This window comes from Branchiostoma lanceolatum, chromosome 4 (genome assembly GCF_035083965.1).
Source record: "Branchiostoma lanceolatum isolate klBraLanc5 chromosome 4, klBraLanc5.hap2, whole genome shotgun sequence".
NCBI lineage: Eukaryota > Metazoa > Chordata > Leptocardii > Amphioxiformes > Branchiostomatidae > Branchiostoma > Branchiostoma lanceolatum.
The window spans coordinates 9,971,199-9,991,689 of NC_089725.1; the positions used below are offsets into that span (position 1 = coordinate 9,971,199).

Sequence of the window (20,491 nt, forward strand, 5' to 3'; positions counted from 1 at the left end):
ACGTAATCTGTATCTCTGTTATATTGTATCTGACCCTTACCTCTTCTCTCATGACCTCAATGAAAATTAAGCGGCCTGCGTGCCGAATTGAGTTTTCTAATAACTAAACAAAGGTTCAAACAAACAGAAAACAATACAATGTTTTGGTGACCATCTGTCATCCTTCTCAGGGCAATTCTGCTTTGCACGAGTGTTCTACTTTGCACAAGTGTTGCTGTTGCAGTGTTAAGAGTGAGGACCCAAATGTAACTCAGAGTCTATATCCTCCCTCATGCACCCGGTTCATGACCAGAATTGATTTTCTGATCAATACAGCCTCATAATTCCAACAAGTACATCTGTTTTCTTCTCTGTGTATCACCTTGGCCCCCTGCCAGTCTATCAGATCACACAATTGTCTCTTGCAATAAGATCTGTCACTGCTGACTTGTTTAAATTCTCTGCCCTAAGGAAGGTGACAGACGGTCACTGATACGGCAGCATGGTAAAAACACTTGGTTATGTACACAGAATAGTACTTTGTTTTTCCAGTGACTTACCAACCTGATGACACTATTCAAGGATGTTTAAATGTGTGTGTGTGTGTGTGTGTGTGTATGTATGTGCGTGTGTGTGTTTGTGTGTGTATATGTGTGTGTGTGTGTGTATGTGTATGTGAGTGTGCATGTGCATGTGTGTGCATGTATATGTGTGTGTGTATGTGTGTGTGTGTATGTGTGTGTGTGTGTATGTGTATGTGTGTGTGTGTGTGTGTGTGTGTGTTTCTGCAATTCCCAATAAACACAATGCAGTGTTGCCACACATCCTCAGTGCTATTGTCTGTCGGACAGAAATAGTTACAAAGCAGTATGGGTAAGGGGATGAAGTCTGCCTTTTCTGATTGATGATTGCATTTGTTCCTTGTTATTTATTGCCTGTGATGAAAGGATTTGTACACACTTGTATCCCATGAGTTACCTTTCATTTTCTATGAGTATTCCTCATCCCATCATGGAGCTACTAAAAAAATGTCTTCTAGGCATGCCAAGCAAGATAAAGGAAGAAGGAATAGTAGGAACAAAGCTCACATGTTGGAAGACTTATAGTATAGCTAGACCAGGTCACCAGCCTTTTTCATCTCTCAGACTGCAAGACTCTGAATTTCAGACGTATTAATCTTTAAAGTATTAAAGCATTGGTACCTTTGTACACTGCAGAATATTGGACTTATCCATCATGGACTTGGTCAGCCTATTGATGGTCAAAATTCTAAAAAGTGTAGCAATCAATCATCATCATAATAAGTGTAGCAATCAATAATGATATTGAATGACAACACTTTGCCACATTAAAATCCAGCAGAAGACTGTGATATGAAGGTTTGGCAGGAGAGTGAGTAAAATTCAGAAGAGGCAACTGAACATGCAATCTAATGGTTGCAGTCTTGGAGAGAAGATTGGATTGTCTATACCACAGGGCAGACTGACCATTATTTCACTGTCTCATATAGCGAGCACTATCACAAAGCTCTATGAAATTCAAGTATCAAAGATGCAGTATCATTCATTGAGTAAAATCAGAAGTCATTATCAGTAAATCCATTGTTACCTAAAAACGTTTATATCTCCTTGGTGCTGAAATATGGGCTGTTGCCTTGAAAAATTTGTTGAGAAATTATTAGTAAATATATGATTGTAACTTAAAACGGCTTATCTCCTTGGTTCTCAAATATGAGTTGTTTGTAAAATTTGTTGGCAAAGGATGAGCATCTTACTGAACTAGTCTACATTCCCATTCATGCTTATTGATGCTGTGTATATGTTAACTGTATTTGTGAATATTGTTTGTGATCAAAACTCATGTTCAGAGTTTCTTTCCCCTTGCATTCACTTCATCCAGCTTTGAATTGATCATTACTTCTTGGCAAATCTATTCAGAGCCCCCTCAAGACACCGAGGAACACGTGGATGAGGGACCTTGTGGCGGATGTGAAGGCATCTGGACACACGTGGGAGTAGCTGGAACATAAGGTCTTGGACTGCACCAGATGGAGGGACCCAGTCCATGGCCTATACCAAAGGATGGACAGTTGGCCTAAGTAAGTAAGTAAGTAAGTCTATTCAAGCATCCCAACCAGAACCAGCACGTCTCCCTCGAATTGGTACCGCTGGAGAAGACGGATGCCCAAAGTGTGTGGGTCTCAGATTCGCAACCTATTATCCACCTTAAGCAAATCCACGCAAAGGCTACCGTGTCAACACTCCTCACTCCGATGTAGGAATTGACACGGTCACCATACTCAATTTGAATATCTGTATTTGTATCTGTACTGTGTATCTGTACTATGTATCTGTACTATGTATCTGAATACAAATAAAGATTATACGTCGAGTGGTTGCCATACACATATTATTCAGTTTTGCATACTTCTCTATGAAGCAGATGGTTGCCCTGGCAATGTGAGGAAACTTGGTCACGTTGTCCATGTGGAGCACGAACTGCATCTTTCCAGAGATGTTCAACTTCTCCACAGCTACATCGATGTTGGCTCCCATCCTGAAGCAAAGGACACACAGCAATGTTAGGCACTTCCTATGGGGAGGGGGGCAGTGAGATGCAATTTTACACTCTTAGTTGTTTGTTTTCAGTATTCTAAATCATGTTAAGGCAGCAAAAGCATTTTACATTGACCAGACACTTGGGGATCACCTGTAAAGACCACATTCCAAATGAGGAGTAAAATCAGGCAAGCCATAGACCACTATTATGACCTACTGACCTTTGTTAAAGAAAGAAAGTGTAAGTGATCTCAAACCAGTTTAGCTCAAATGATGAACTCAATGAGCTAATATTCCACTGGTTGTAACTAGACAGATACTATATACTGTTATATGATATTTACAGGTTTGTAGTACTGGAAAATTCCCTTGAAACCCTTTTCAGACTGGGGGAGGGGGGTCTTGAGGACCGCGTCAACTCCAAAACGGCTTATGCTGGAGCCGCCAAACATAGCATACATATCGGGTGAGTGACACAGCCATGATTCAACCCACAGCTTCTTTCTTCCATGCTCTGCTTGCCATTACAAATTGCAAGAGCATATGTCACATGTTGGAAGACTCATAATATAGCTAGACCAGGTCACCAGCCTTTTTCATCTCTCAGACTGCCAGACTCTGAATTCCAGACGTATTAATCTTTAGAGTATCAAAGCATTGGTACCTTTGTGTGGTACAGAAAATTGGACGTATCCTTCATGTACTAAGCTTAGAACTTGGTCAGCCAATTCACAGTCAAAATTCTAAAAAGTGGAACAATCAATTGTGCTGATTGACAACACTTTGCAGCATCAAAATCCAGCAGAATCCAACACACTTGGCAATATGGACTGTGTGTGCATAATGAAGTACAAACATGTAGCCTTCCTCACACTTTCCTTCTTTAAAGACTTCTCCTCTCATTTTCCAGGCAGTTTTGCCAGACAAACATTTATCTTGCGCAGCCCGAACTTTTTGAAACTCGGCAAGTACATTCATCAACTTGCGCCTAATCTCTGCTTCCGGTGTTATCTTCTTCCTGTGGCTATGTCTAATTTCCTGATGTCTAGTGATAGCGCTAATGATGATTCATGTCGGAAAAAAACAGGAAATTACCATTTGAAGACGTGATGAAAGTTTAGATGATCTAGCACAGGATGTTGTAGGGTAAAATATTACCAATTCACACATTCCATTATCTTAATAGTTGTACTTCCTGTACAGTGATTGATTTGCAGTGCTCATAACTAAGTTATTTAGAAGTAACAGCTAGAGTGACATAAGGCACCTAAATGTAATTTTTGAAATCCCTGAAGATTTTTTAGATGAGCTGTCGTATCAGCCAAAATCAAACAAGTTTTACTAAGAGGGTCTCCTGTGTATCTTGCAAGGCACGTTTGTGACACGGAAATAAGTCTAGGTGGTGATTTATGCAGTTGAAAGTGTTTGTCAGACAGTATTGACGTCAGCACAGTTTGCTCCTTGGGCAGATTACCAGCAGAAGTTGGCAATATTCTAACCCTAGGAAATCCCTGGATGACTAATTTGAACAAAGTTAAATCTGTTTTTGTGCTTCAAACCAGGCTGGGTCGGTTCATAAAGTAGTTCCAAGAGCAAATTATGTGTGTGTTCTGTCACTTCTGTGTGTTACAGGTGACAATATTTCACACTTACATATGTGGCAAACATCTTGGTGATTTAGGCCCTTATACACATTCAAATAAAACAATTTTGTTCCTTTTGCTAACATGTGTTGCTGTGTTGTGGTTCTTTTAAGGGGGTTGTGATTCTTCTACAGGTGAAAATATATCACACTTGAATAAAGCAAAACATCTTGGTGAAATGTAGCTTTGATTTAGGCCCTTATACATACAAAAACAATTTTGTTCCTTTTGCTAACATATGTTCATGTCTTAGCAACATTAGTTCCTTAAACTATTTGATTTAAATCTGAAGAAAAGAAAGACAAACATCAACTCTCATAATTTTGGTAGGTACCCTATAAACACCACATTACAACAAAATGGTATCATTGAGGCCAAGACCTTATCAAGAATTACTTTAACACCTGGATGTCTGAAGTGTGCATACCTCAGAGTTTACAGATGCTGAAATTGGTTGAACCACTAATTGCTACCCTCTCATTGGTTGAACTGCTAATTGTGATTGACAGTCAGGATAGGACACGAAGTGAGTCTCTCTGTCTCCCTACAGTCTACAGTAGATTGACAGTCAGGATAGGACACGAAGTGAGTCTCTCTGTCTACCTACAGTCTACAGTAGATCTCTTTATATTTATTTCTTATTTGTTTCTTTGTTTTTCTTGGGGTACCCAACAGATTTATGAAAGATTTTGATAAGATCCTTACATTTTTCCCCCTAATCTTGCCGTGTAGATCATCTTGAAGTCGGAGCAGCAGAGCCCCACGTCAGCCTCCAGTACCAGCTGGTAGTCGCTCACTTTCGCCATGTCCAACGGGGGCGTGCTGATGTTCTCTGGAGTCGCCACTCTTGGGTTGGTCATCATGTCGGAGTACTCGTACGCTTTGACCAGGTGGAATCGCGGTGTCTGGTCTCCAAGGGTGAAACAGGTCAACTCAATACTGTCTGTAGGAATACATGAATGAATACCTTTATTGTACCTGTATGCTCACTGGGTAAGCGCTGGTCACAAAAAAGTGTAGTTTGATCATTGTCAACAGTAATAAGTTTAGATAACTCAGAGATAGATCATTGTCAACAACAGTTAAGATAACTTAGAGATATATCATTGTCAACAGCAGTTTAGATAACTCAGCAATATATCATTGTCAACAGCAGTTTAGATAACTCAGCAATATATCATTGTCAACAGCAGTTTAGATAACTCAGCAATATATCATTGTCAACAGCAGTTTAGATAACTCAGAGATATATCATTGTCAACAGCAGTTTAGATAACTCAGCAATATATCATTGTCAACAGCAGTTTAGATAACTCAGCAATATATCATTGTCAACAGCAGTTTAGATAACTCAGCAATATATCATTGTCAACAGCAGTTTAGATAACTCAGCAATATATCATTGTCAACAGCAGTTTAGATAACTTAGAGATATACCATTGGCAGAATAGAAATGAACCAGAGCCAAGAAGATCCTCATTGGATTGACAGGGCCTCTGATAAGTCACAAAGGTCATGAAGAAGATGTCAGTCAATGAATGATCACCTACTACATGTACCTAATATAGTATACAACTGTATCATATCTTGTGTAGCGTTTTACTTTAGCTTTTGATAGGACCATAGAATACTTCCAACAAGAATACAAAGCAGAACACATAATTATACTGCTGGAAAATATATTGTTCCTATCCTATATCCACTATAGTCTGACATGTCCAGATGTTTCAAGACTCGAGCAGATTACCAATGAAACTATGATGCAGTGGCCGTGTCAAAGGAGTCAAGGTAATTCACAGCAAAAACACCACTAGCATCATAATTTCAAGGGTATAGCAGTAAGATAAAGAGAGCATTTATACAAGGACCTTATTCAGAACATGTACAGTAGTTACTTTGCACATGGAGGGCCAAATTTGTCTTCTCAACAACCTTAAATCTCAAAAGGGAATGTCCAGTTTGAGTGTATTATCTCAGATTTTGGAAGGCAACTTATTTGAACTAGCTACTTCATGGTCAGACAATGTTCTGACAGTTATATATCACCAATTTATGTTGGTCCAGGAGTTCAAGAAATCATTAGTAGAAAGAGTAGCCTCCACAAGACCTTCCTACAGGGGTATGGAGAGTAGAATTTGGCAAAAATATGGAGAATAATGGGACAGGAAAGTCAGTCTGTGGGAAGTCACATTCCCCCTTTGCAGGCAAATGTTACCCTATGATGGCCAAACCCCCAGGCAAATGTTCTTCCTTATAGCCAGCATACTGTAATTCTTGTTTCTTTCACTGTAACTTTATGTTCAGTGTTTTCCCTGTCACATCTGTACCGGTAACTTATCATCAACGTGAAAAAAACCTGTTGTTATAATTTATGATTCCTTCACACATCCATTCTGTAAATCACTTGCCAACATCGTGAAGTTACAGTTCAGTGAAAATGTCCATTTTACACTATGAAATTTTGCTACCGTGAAGATAAAGTGCTTTACAGCAGTTAGCCTGGTAGAGACTTCTATAGAAAGATGAATTGATTGCTGACTGCTTGGTCATTCCCTGCTTGTATGTACTTGCCAATTTTTGCAGACACAACTGATGATGAAACATTCCATGTCCTCTCTCTTGTTCAGTTGGCAGTTCCTCAAACCAACTTTCCAAAGACAAATGCTTACTCTGCGAAATATGTTGGCACCTCAACAATTTCCTGCCATTTTTGGATGATAGCCAAAACAGTGTGCCAAGCTGCCAGGCTTGCCCAGGGATCTTCCTTTCTGTGATATTCAAACATGACTTTTTCATACAGGCACCTTGTTTGATTAGTTTCACTCCACTAGTTGCATATCAAGCGGTCTTCCAGAAGCTAAAAGAATAAAGTGCTTAGAAGTATATGAATAACAGTTGACGGCTTGGCACAACTCCACAGCTAAATGAAAATGTGAGGGCTGCTTGAAGAAAATTTCGTGAAATGTTTTCATCATGTGAATAAATGTAAATCTATGTGGAGTGAAACGGCTAGGCTAGTGGATACAAGAGGTCAGAGGTCACCAGTTTGAATAATGGCATTCCTGGCTTGACGTTGTGTTCTTTGGAAAGTTACTGAACATGACTTCCTCACTCCACCCAGGCGTGAAACCTGACTGAGTAAAAGGCGGTGAAAGGAGAGGGACCGGCTCCGCCTTCAATGCCATGCTCTAGACGCAATGGATTAACAACTCAACAAAAAAAATGGAGGCTATGGGACTACCTTTACATTTACAGTTTAACAATGATTTGGGAGCGGCAAGGTACTTTATTGTGAAAATTTGGTTTTGAAACTTGTAAGAAATTGCACCCGTCAAAGCAGTGACAACTCTTGGCTGTAATATCAATCAGATCTTTACAACATAGGTGCATTTACTGCCAAAGTGAACTGAAATGCCAGGTAATCTAAATGAAAAACAACATTCTTGAAAATAAGTCTCAAAGATGGATGGGCGTGCTAACAGACTCTATCAGAAAGATGAGACATGAAGCAATGATGAATGATTTACTCCTTCAACTCATACCACCTTAGCATACATACACGGACAAGGACATACAAGGATCTTGTGCTCTCTTTTCAACTTGAACATTGTATCAGATGTAAGGGTTTTTACAAAATATTTACAAGCATTAGTTTTGTATATCTTATAATGTAGTCTAACATTGGATCTAGTTTTTGTAATTTCTAACTTACATCTATACTGTTACCATGACCTCAACCTAGCAGCAGTGCTGAATAACGTTCACTATACAGGACGCTGATATCATGGTATTCTTAATTGTTATGTGTGTTGCTTGTACTTGCAATTAGCCCTTGGGCATGTATTTGCAATAAACTTTTGTATAATTGTGATAAATTTTACTTAATATTGAATTTAACATTAGCTCAACTCTCATGCTTTATTCTAGTTTTATAAATAAGTATTTAGCGTGATTAATCCGTTACTAACCTCAAGTAAGGTACAAAAGCGTGGCACCATATGGTAATACAGATTGTGAAGTAAGAGACAATGTTGAGTGATGTAAAAAATGACAAGTATGTACAGATGAGCAACGTAGGGCTAATAGTTATGGAGCTACTATCTACTCCTTCCTTTATTCCTCTCATTAATTTTAGAGGGATTTTGTAAAACTTAAAAATAATATGAAATGAAACTCATTAAAATGCCTCATGCTAATGCATTCTTAATACTACTTTCATTAAAGGAATATTGGTTCTGAAATGACTGTTTGATATACAGCCCAACTGGAACAAAGTCAATTTTCACCATATATTTGCTAATGAAATGTGTACTTGTAAACTTCCCATTTTTCTAACAGGCATTCAATATATCAAAAAGAGGTTTTTGAATAAACTAGCCAAGTTTCATTTGAATCTTTGCATCACAGACCTTACCCGAGGCTAGACCAATACAATTTTACTGTTATTATGCATGTTTTTATTCTTACAAACATTTATGGTGCATGTGTGCCAAATAGGAGACAGAAAAGCTGAAAAATAAACATTTGAAAGCAAATGCAAAATATTTCCGTTCATACAATTTTTATGCTCACTTAGTAACTTTGACCTACTGCCATACAAATGGAATAGTTTATTCAGTGCTTCCACCTAATGATAGATCATAGATCTTGATGTAACAAACCCGCCACAAACTCTTGGGAAATTAAGGCATTTATTTGGGGTCGATACACAATTACACGGATGAGCAGACCATACTGATTAGCAATGTCACATCTGTTGGCTCCTGATCTCTGTTTCTGACAAAAATCAAAGTAAACAAAGATTGAAATGAGATACTCCTTTTATAGATGTAAATTCTAGAAGAATTATAACAACAAGAAATTTCATCACATTCTAGAGGATTCTAGTGTGAGAAAAAACAGGTTGGTTGGAGAAAAATATTCTAAGAAAAAAATAAGGTCCTGACTTTTTCATATTCCTGCACACAGCTTAGTTTTCTTCCTGGAAGATAACTTTTCTTCATTAAAGAAAAAAACAATAATGCCATTTCTTAAAGTGTAGGCTACACAATGTTGGGATATCCAACTCCAATTGAATACTATGTACATTCCGATGTCATTTCTTCAACCTCCTCAACTTTTGTTATATATACAACGTTATGCATAGACTGAAGCTTTATTGGTGGATCAAGAGTACATGTACATGTACATTAACTTTCGTACTGTCAACTACAAATTACAAAATAGTTCTAGGGGAACATAGTGACACCATCACTTTATGCTTCTCCTTTAACTACTGGATATATGATACTAGCCATATAATGCACCAGCTACAGCTCCAAGTGCAGTTCCATTGCAGCAGCCCCACCACACACTCACACAGAAACATGTACTAGTCTAAATCATTGGCCATTTAACAACCCATGTAGCTTCTAACTGCAGGTATATCATACTGCAGGAACTGTCAATGCATAGACCTTTATGTTGCAAATCTATCTCTATCTAAGGCTACAATTACAACATAGGGATCCAAGAAAAGCAGATGTGTCTCATGCATGGTCTGAACATGGAAAAATTCAAATAGTCTGAATACTGTAGTTCTTGTTTCTTTCACTGTAACTTTATGTTCACTGTTTTCATGGTCACCTCTGTACCATGAACTTATCATCATTGTGAAAAACCTGTTGTAATTATCTATGATTCCTTGAAATTCCCACATCTGTTCTGTAAATCACCTGCTTCCACTGTGAAGTTAAACTTCAGTGAAAATGTCAATTTTCTTTACATCATGAAATTTTGCTACCACGAAGATAAAAGTGAATTACAGTATGGAATAGTCCAAATAGTTTGCTGCCTCTCCCACTTTTTTGTACTGTTGAGGCCCTAATACAGCAATTGGTAGCAGTTGCGCATAGTTATAGTTGCCTCTGTGGACAATTGTTTCAAGGGGTTTTGTTTTTTTGTAACGCCAGGTAGAAATGAAGTCAATGCCACCACACCTGGCTCATGTCTCCTAGAATCAAGGAGACATAATGTACTGTAAATCCATTTGATATTGCAGCTGGCAATTTTAGCGGTGGGGGAGGGGGGAGGAAATAGTTAACAGCATTTAATTTTAATGCTGTAAACAAACATCACTGTCTCAAATGTTAGTAATCAAATATTTTCAATGATGAAATTTCAACGGTTGAATCGTGACCGTTAAGTAGCTAGAATTAAGTTACCGTTACCAAATCAAGAAATACAGTACCGTTTCATGTTGTATCCCGTTGATAGGTAAGAAATAGACACTAACAGTTCACATTTCATCTAATAAAGACTAATAAAGAAAAATGATGAAACTCTTCACTTTGGGACCATTAAAAAATCCATACAGGGATGAGGAGACATAATTTTCCTGTCCTTAGTACTGAAATGATTGTAGCTGTTGCATAGTTTTAGAATTACAAATTTTCCAGTGCGATGGCAATTATGTAATGATACAAACCACCAATCAAAGTGATTCTTGTAAAAAAAAATGAGGTAAGGCACAGCGAATTATGATTTGAAAACTTATCAGTTACAGAAAAATATGATAACAGGTGTAAATAGGGAATACATTTTGAGATTTACTCATTTGCTTAGTGAAAAAAACCCTGACGTTTCCTGTGATAAAAATGATCGAAGATGTTGTAGAGAAAATTGAGCTCTCAAAATGATTAGAAATGTGACATTAGAAAAGGATGAATACAGATGGTGTAGTGAATAGATTAGAAAAGTGTTTGGTTGCAGGAAAATGATTATAGTGATTATAGTAAAGAGAGATGGAGATGCTGTATTTCACTTGAAACCTTCTGTGATGACATTTAAGAAGAAAATGTTTGGACTGCCAATGGTTGATTGACTTATCATCAATGATAATTCTTTATCATTTACTTCAGTCCACCACAAAACAACGCTCATTATGAGGCACTAAAATGTTTGGGGGGGAACTAACTGGATTATGATGACAGATGTACTAGCAAAGAAGCTTTTAGCACAAGCGTACACCTGAGATTTGGAATGTTTAAGAAGAAAGGATGATTTTCTTCTATGTAAATGGCAAATTTTCTGTCCTTTCTGTAAAGGTTAGCAGTGGTGGTTCAAGTGATCAAAGCTCAGCAGAGCGCTTGCCATGGAAATAGCGATAGAGTGAAGCCAAAGTTGTGATTGCTAGGACGTTGCCAGAATGTAAGGGGTATACGGCAAATAGCCAGCTATTCAAACCTATTATAACTGCCGAATCTCTTTTGTTCTCTTTGGTCAACATTGCATCCGAGTAACAGCAGTTGCATAAAATATGTCTTTGGACAAAATTAACCTACATTGTATATTCAAGATATTCACCTTAAATACGCGAACACGACCTTAAATGCTTACGTTCTGGCAACATGCTGCAATTGCTACATTTACTCACGCCTTTGAAAGTTTGAGAGAGGGGTGGAAAGGTGGTGAACAGGTCGCTCCCACACAGATTTCATAAATGGTTTTGAACTCTGCTGAGACGGATTGGGGAGCTCGAGGCAGCTCTAGACCAGACGTGACAACAATACTCCATTTCTGTCTGTCTCTTGTAAAGATACAGGATGGCAGAAGGGGTCAGATACTTTCCAGTCCGATGCATTATGTAGATTTAAGGCCTGAAATGGAAACAATTTACTTTCTTATCTCACCTTACCCAACACGGTTCCTTATAGGTACATTTATGTCATACCTCGACTGCGAAAACGTTTGATACGGGTGTTCCCCATCGTGTGATGATTTACCGTATCACACAGGGTTCTACTTTTATCACACAGGCTTTCGTAGAATATTCAGAATGCATTTAAAGTGTGCTGCTGTCGAAAATTTGAATACTGCATTCAGTCATTGGAATTGCGGATGTTAACGGGGGTGCCCAAATATCGGACGTTTTTTTACGCGCTGGAACTCACGGCGCTCCATTGCTGGTTGCCAGAGAATGGTCATGTTTTAATGAATGAATTTTGAACACATTCATCTAAAGACCATACTTGGATAAAAAATGTATTCATACTGTTCATGGGCCCTTCATGCTCCGCGTTACATGCGGAAGACGCTGTGAGACATTTTCACGAATGTACCTTCTGATTTAGTGCTACGCCAGATAGTGTGCCTAACTTCCTACGCTTTGGTAATTTTGCTCTCTTCGGAAGTTAGTGATGAAGTTAGGGAAATGTAAATTAGGCTTGAAGTCTGCTATATTCTAGCTTTCTTTTGACCGGAAAATTTTGACTGTGTGCACTTCTCACGTCATGTGAGAAGGGCTATATCTAGCGCATCCCAGTTCATGTTTCCACGGGAAATAGGCTACTACGCGGCCCGACGTACGTATTGAATGCGGCCCGACTTACGAAATCATTACGAAAAAACGACACCGCTTACATCAACAATACTCCGTCTACTTATTGGGAAATATCTTCGCCATCTCTGTATTCAGTTTCCTTTTCATAGACGGTACCAATCACATGTTAGAGCGTAACAAAACTGTGCGTTGAATCGTTTCGCCACCATCGCGGCCCCCAAAAATGGCGGGAAAACAACATCGTCAGACGACAGCAATGTTTACGTTGTTTTTCTTTGGTCGGTTTTCTTCTCAACAAACACTTAAAGACCCAAATTTTTAGTGTTTTATGAAGTTATTTTTCTTATGTGTATGATAGCTGTGTGACTTATGTATCTGCTTGGCACAGGTCGTATATTTAGGTGCCGGGCCGTCTAGCTACGCAGTGACCCTCTACTTAGCGCTACCATCATTATTGTCAAAATACTACTTTTCGACAAAACAAGAAATGAATATGTACACATATGTTTTGAATGTAAATGACAATCATATGTGCATGAACTTGGGTTATTTACCTTCCTTATCAGCTTAGTTATTGGACACAAACACGGCGTACTTATGCAAAATAAGATCAGTAAAAAATCCGTGCGATGTTAGGGCGCATCGATGTTCGGGCGCCCCCCGCTATATTTTTGTTCGAGGACTTTCTCAACTTCTGGCACATTTCACATTGAGATTCGTGTTTCCTCGGGTGACATGAATAAAACACAACACAATTTGTATTCCGCATCACCCTCTGTCCCGGTCCTCCCTCGGGTTGCATCGCCCGTCGCATGGTAACAAAGTAAAATGCTGGTTTCATTCTAATCAGGACTCTAAAACATCTCTAATGTTAGGGGAACTTGGTAATTTGCATTCTTCAACTCCAAGTTCATAGTGATACTGCTGACAACATCATGCCTGTCACTCATCCTGCAGATTAAGTCCTCAGATTACCCCCAATTTGCACTCAAGTCTCTTTTAGCTTCAGCATAAGTACTGTTTATAGAGATGAGATATGTTGATATGGGGAAAAAACAGTTTTCCATATCAACACTTCAAGGCTTTCAGGCGTTGATTTGATCTTCATACTTGCACATGCACACGCGTTCAAGTCCAGGTACTGTAATCGTTTAAAAATACCTTCTAGCTAAATCTGAACCTGAATTAAGTGCATAGATCCTTTGTTTAAAAGGCTGAAGGAGGATATGGTTGATAACAGTTATAACCAAATAAATCATGCTTTTAGAACCTGTGGGACAAAAGTAGGTGTGCCAATTTCCAAGCAATACCTCTGAGCAAGAAGGTTAAGAAATATCTCCTTGATCTGAGTCAGTGTTCTAGAAATGGTTTCAACAATTTGTTCCATTTGAACTCTCAATAATGATAGTAGCAAATTGACTTTGAGCATGCTCAACGGAGTGAGTGAGAGAGAGTATACAGTGGAAATGCCTTTGATCATTTTTTGGTTAGGAGCATATTTTGAGCATTTTCTATTTTGTAGGACACTTTAAGAATATATAAACTAAGGTATTTTCAAGACAGCAATTTCATTCATTCAATTTTCCATATAAAATAAGATATTCATGTATGTTTACAAAATATTTGAAAAACATAGTCGGATATCATTTCACTATTGTACCTGCAGATGGTGATTCATCAGAGGTTGCTTCTTAATTACTTCTTATACTGCACACTAATGCAATTGTTCCATATGAAATGAAATGTTCATGTATGTTTACAAAATATTCAAAAGACATAGTCTGATACTATTTCAATATTGTACAAGCAGATGGTGATTCATCAGTGGTTGCATTTAAATTACTTCCTACACTGCACGCTAAAACCTGAAAGATTACATCTGAGAAGCTATTACTTAAATCTGAAGGATTTTCTACCGGAGCAAATGTCCACACTGTGCAGTCATTGGTAAAAATCCCACCTGTTATTCATAAGAACCATAAGTATTAGTTTCATTACGACACTACAAATGAGGTTCCATTACATTTTGTCTATCTCTCTTAGCTTCTTCAGGTGGCTGCAAAATGGAGTTGACCATGAAAAAACATATCAAAAATCTTAGGACCCCTTCACACACATATATTCACGTGTGCATAAGTTGTGTATCAACATTTTTTTGCTTTAGGTACAGTTTGCGGGGAAGAAATTTAATGCACCGTTGTTCAGCCTGGTTATTGAACCAAAGAAGTGACTTTTTTGGCTGCAAACTTTAGCTAAACCAACAAAATTTTAACAAGCAACTCATGCAGACTTGCATTGACGCACAAGCTTAAGTGTGAGGGGGCTTAAGCGAAAGGTCTCAGTTTGTTCCCACCATATCAGGTTTAATGTCAGCATGGTTGCTTAAGGTCATCAGATAAGCTCAAAGGTTAGGATTATGGCAGTGAGTAATGTTCAGTGTGTGTGCAATGATGGGGCCCAGAGGATGAAGGTAAAGATAGGTCCTTAACTTTATCATCATTTATGTCAGTAATAAAGTAAGATTGCTTTGATATCATATATCATAGATATAAAGTCTCGCCAATGGAACCATGAAATGGTAATGATAGCTATCACCAAATATTGCGTCAAGAAGAAAAACAAATTCATGTTAATTAGGTATCCAGATAGTAGGAAAAGATTCCAAGACATTCCATGATCATGGCAGCAAAGATCTACTCAAAGTTGTTGTCAGCTATTAAGAACATTGTTCTGTTACTAGGTTCTTATAATATAGGCCATCTAGTTGTGCATAATACTTCTCAATAGTCCTCTGCTACTGCTGAAATCAGTAGGTACATACTTGGCTAACTATATGCAGTTCTAGTTATCATAGACCATTGTATGATTTTGATAACGTAGAGATCTCAAGCATGCTGGGACCTAACCAACAACTGACTAGGAATGCACGACTATTCCAAGTATGTCTTCAGTTTGTGGTCACACTACGATTGTACGACAGATAAGAATGGTCCGGATGCAATGTAACCTTCATTAACATTAATCTGCAGGGTTACATAAATCCGCCACTTTGAAAAACAGTGAGTTTGAGAGATCTCTAGTGCAGTACCCCCCAGGTATGCACAGTTTAGATATACAGGAGTGCAATATACTGGGGGACGTTGGGTTAGTTATCTGTTTGGACATATCTTCTCATGGTGGTGGAATTATGTACCCTGGTGGAATTATGTTAGTAGATGTTAGTTTCCATATATTTTCTTTCACCTTGGAGGAGCCAGCTTTATCAGTACTCTTGACCCTGAAAGGGGGTATCTCTCGCACTCCGAATGATGACTTACCGTCCTATCATAATTACCCGTGCTCTACTTTACTCAACTATTGAGCAGAGAGGTGACCTGACCTCAATAACCGCAATGCAAAACACGATACATCCTGTTTAGACGGTTACAGCTGATCCCCATCCCATTCATTCATGACCAGATACAGATACAGACCACGGTCGGGGTATCTCTCGCATCAAGACACCGTCATTCCATGCTCGTCATTCACCCAGCAATGTACAACATGGGAACAGCATGTCTCAGAACGGGGCTTAAATTTCTTGGAGGCAAGCATTAGGGAAATTATAGAGGAAATTTTATGGCTGTTTCGATGATATTACCCTGCAGGACACTGTGCAGGAAGTTATGTGTTAAGCAAATTTGTCATGGTTAGTAATGCCAATAAGGCACAAGGAGAATCATAATTTTCTACTCAGTACGAGGTTGAACATCCTTTAGGGAGGAGCTACAAATGATTGATACAAGGAAAATAGTCCTGAAGCGCTGATGTTGATTCCCAAAGCAGGATGCTTTATCACTGATTATGTGCCCTGTGCGAGGGTCCAGGTCCAGGTTTGCCCTGCCAGCTTATATTGGGCAGTTTGGGTAAATGTGATAATTTGTCAATACCCTGGTATTGTGAGCATTCTGATGTGCCTTTCACAACCTCACAGAAAAACAGAGATGTTTCGTGTACTTATGTCAATATGAGTAGCCAGTAGTATTTTGCCATACATTGTACCTGTTACAATCGTTGTGCAGTAGACTTTGACTTGACTAGACTTGGAAGGGGGAGCCGGGGGAGAATTATCGCTTGTAGTCCTACATTATATATTTCCGACAGCCATATGTTCCGACAGACCCATGTGCCTATATGTTCCGACACACCCCTATTTTCTCACGCCCCTTTGTTCCAATACTCCATAAACTTAACCCAAACCCTATATGGCTGTCAGAACATAGGGCTGTCGGAACATAGGACTGTCTCCAAATTATCTATGTCTGCTGTTGGCATAATTCAACTATACATCATATACCAGGACTATGGAACATCTCATAGACTCCTCCCCCTACAGTAATTGCCTTCAGTCATTGTTAATGGACAAGAAGCTATGGCCTGTACCCAACCATAGTACCCAGGTCCTCTTTCAGCCTAAACACTATTGATTGACTGATGAATATCAGTACGGACTGGCAGGGCATGCACTCTTCTCTGATTGAGACAAATAGCCAATCGCCCAGGATTCAGTGCAAGGCCTTATTCATGGAGAGAACATATCAATGCTTGAGAAGTAATTTTTGGCAGCAGGTTGTATTCAGCAATCATGATGATAAAACAACCTAACGTAACATCACCAATTAACGTCCGATTTATTCAAAACGTATTTATCTTAAAACCGCGCGGACAGAGCCAAATTTCAAACCCATGGGCAGAGATATCAGCTCTTCTAAAAAGAAAATGCATGGTCTGTAAGTTTTTCTCCGCCTGTTTAACGCCGTGCGAGCATGTACTTATACTGAGGTATATGATGAAGAATTGTGCTAGGGTAACCCATTATCGTCCACTTCTGAATCTTTTCCCTTCTAGCGCTATGCTTGAAGAACATAGACCAGAATAAAATGCACAGTCACTGTCCAAATTAGTCTGCAGACAAATGATAGTAAAATCACTATGTCTGTCCGGCCACTTGCTTAACGCGATGGAAAAAAAAAATGTTTATCTGTAAATTTCCCCCACATGCTCGGCACATGGCGTTCACGTGGTAAACCCATGGCCATTATGTTTTGTTGTGCAAAAATCAAAGAGATGGCTAAGGATCATACTTATGATGCTCTTTATTGCTCATGAGAACAGGCTTTGGCATAATACACCGCGACATGTGGATATGAGCCAAACCGGACGTAAATAGGTTCTGCACGTAAATAGGTCATGTTACGTTACATATTGCTGTATGTAGAATACAACACGGTGTATTCCGTATTACCCGAGGTACCAGTCTGACCGCGGGTCTGATCGGTCGACGGCCCAAAGATCACATGTAGGGAAGCCCGGGCTGCACCGTAGAGCATGTACTGCTCCGAACTTCCAGATCAAAGGTTATCGCGGCCAAGGTATGATATAAAGCCCATAAGTTACTTTACCAACTACTTGATTGCTGTATGTAAATAGACAGATCACGTAACTATTCGAAATATAAAGCACTGACTTGCATAAGAGTTAATAAGGCAGGGAAAAAAATATTCTCTAAAATGATTGTAAAACTTCAATACAATGAATATTTGGAGAAAAATTACCCTGAATTACTCAATTTCCCCCCATTGTTTCAAGCAAATTACCATTGGCCAAAGAACAGAATCTGATGTCATATGACTTGATGCAATTTTAGCACAGAATTTCACATTTAAAGAAAATCACAAACTTGTGTATCATTAGCTGCAGAACGTTTTCTTATTCCACAGTTTTATATCAGTATACATCTTCTTAAATTAAGCATAAACTGTTACACAATCAATAACACCTGAACGAAGCAAGTAGACGTGCATTTAAGCTTCACCATGCTGAATTTCAAATGAAGCCATATAGCTGTAGAAGCAGACTTCCTGCAGGCTAGAAATATGCAAAAACTTAATATGTTGTTTCTTTTTAACCCTTAAAGGACGGGATAAAATTTTCATGTGCATACAGGAATCGTAACTAAAATTTTCGGGCTTCAGGTGCCCCCACCTAGGAATTGTTTCGGGGCTGTAAAGTGCTTAATATTAATGCTAGATAGGTAAAACTATACATTTCTGGAAAGCTGAGAACCTGTAGGATATGAAAATAACAAGAAAAAGACTGTATCTGGTTTGTAAGTAATGATACTGCACAAAAAAGACAGAAAAAAGTTCTTCGTTAAGTATCAAAAAATATTTGAAATGTATATGACATCACCCAAAAAGTCTAGAATCACTTTGAAAGTCACAGAAAACTATTCTAAACTGCCTTGCTATTCTTCCTGAAGCAATAGAAACATCAAACAGTGTATGTAAGTAACTGTTAACTGTTTTATTCTTGCTAGCAAAGATAGTACCTAAAGCCTTGGCCACTTGTAAAATGATGGGCTTCATCAGTGTTCCTTTACTGTTTGTCCAGGAAAATTTCCCCAAAATGATTTGGAGGGAAGCCAGAACAGGCTTTGCAATCGCAAACCTGTAAATACATGTCAAAACATGCCCCCCTCCCCATTGGCGAAGTAAACAAACATGAAGCAGAAATTTTGGCTGGATCAAAAAGTTGACAAACAATTTCAGACAATCATGACCCTCACTCAATTACAATAAACCCCCATCCACTCGATTTTTTCATGGCAAAGAAAGAAAACAAAGGTTTGTAGCACTGTTACCTAGCATAGGGCCGGCTCAGAGCCTTCAAAATGCCGAAGTTTTTATCAAATTACTGTCTCTTTTGATGCTAGAAACATCGCCAATCCCTTCCTCAGTTGTGCCAACATTCCTTCTGGGTTCTTCATTGGACTTGGACATCGAAAACTTGTGATTTTGAGCTAAAAAAACACGGCAAAAACTTCCCAAACACACTTGGGATCTTCCGTCAGATTTGGGCTTCCCCTGACGCATGCTAATGAGGCTGTATCCGACCTTTGCCGAGGGTCACCGGAGAATACCGAAACCCAAGCCAGTTGAGCCATCCCTGGTGGCGCATCGGGTGGAAGGCCCCAAGTCAGCCCTGATGGCTCATCGTGCTTTAAGGGTTAAGAGTTGTTGTTTCTTTGACCTCTAACAAACTTATGTCTCTAGGGACTTTCTTGAGGCTGTTAGGAGAGTCGTGATTAGGGTTGTCTCCAGCTTTAAATTTTTGAGCTAGAACCTTAGGTAACATTAATCTATCACAGGCCTTGAAATTTTGGAAGGCATTAACAATCATATGATAAATGATTGGGGCATTGGGGAGGGGAAGGCAGAAATTAAGTCAAATAGATGGAGGCCCATGTTGTTGATTTTCATCTTATTAAATCTGTCACATTAAGTCTACAAAAATGTCATGCCATAAAGTTAATGTTTTAGGTCTGTCAACAGGGATAGTTAGGCGAAATCTTTGTCCATCCTCACAAGAAAATTTCTGTCTTCAGATGAACGAACGGCTCTTGGAGACAGCCCTGGGCCTCAACTCATGCCTTCAAGTACCAGAGTTATCAACCCAGAATTGATGTGTTCAAAACTTTGTTTTTCCATAGAACTGCTGTATTGGATCCTTACTAGATAGCTTTAAACAATGCTTACAGCTAGATGTGCAAAGGTTAGGTATGACAGGCTGCTTGGTGTATTAGATCATCCCCAGGCCGTGATAACATTTGATACCGGTGTTCGAACAGATCCATACTTTATAGTACGGCCCAGACTTCCCTTGGCTAGCTCAATTTGAGCTCACTTGGAGTGCGCTGGTTGTGCCACTGTTAAAAATTCGAATACCAGATTCAGATGTTGTTACAGTTTTTTGTTCAAGGACACAAAACCTGCTCAACTTCAGGCACATCTTGCATTCAATTTGATATGTGTTTTTTTTCGGGTGGGTATGACATAAATAAGATGCAACATGGTGTCTCGGCCCTCACGCAGGTTGCCTCGCCCTCCGGCGTGTTTTGCCAACTTGCCGTTATACCGGCTATACAGATACAGACTCATGGTTCAACTCAC

At 39.0% G+C, this 20,491-nt stretch overlaps 1 protein-coding gene across 7 annotated transcripts in view; it reads right to left on the reverse strand.

Moving 5' to 3' along the window:
* LOC136432504 (uncharacterized) overlaps positions 1-20,491 on the reverse strand; it is a 105,851-nt gene that overhangs the window by 50,066 nt on the left and 35,294 nt on the right. For all 7 annotated transcript variants that reach the window (XM_066423824.1, XM_066423826.1, XM_066423825.1 and 4 more), the window contains exons 4-5: positions 4,886-5,123; positions 2,407-2,535 (exon numbers count right to left, since the gene is read on the reverse strand). In XM_066423824.1, the coding sequence (XP_066279921.1) occupies positions 2,407-2,535; positions 4,886-5,123 (367 nt within the window). The remainder of the gene's footprint in view (positions 1-2,406; positions 2,536-4,885; positions 5,124-20,491) is intronic.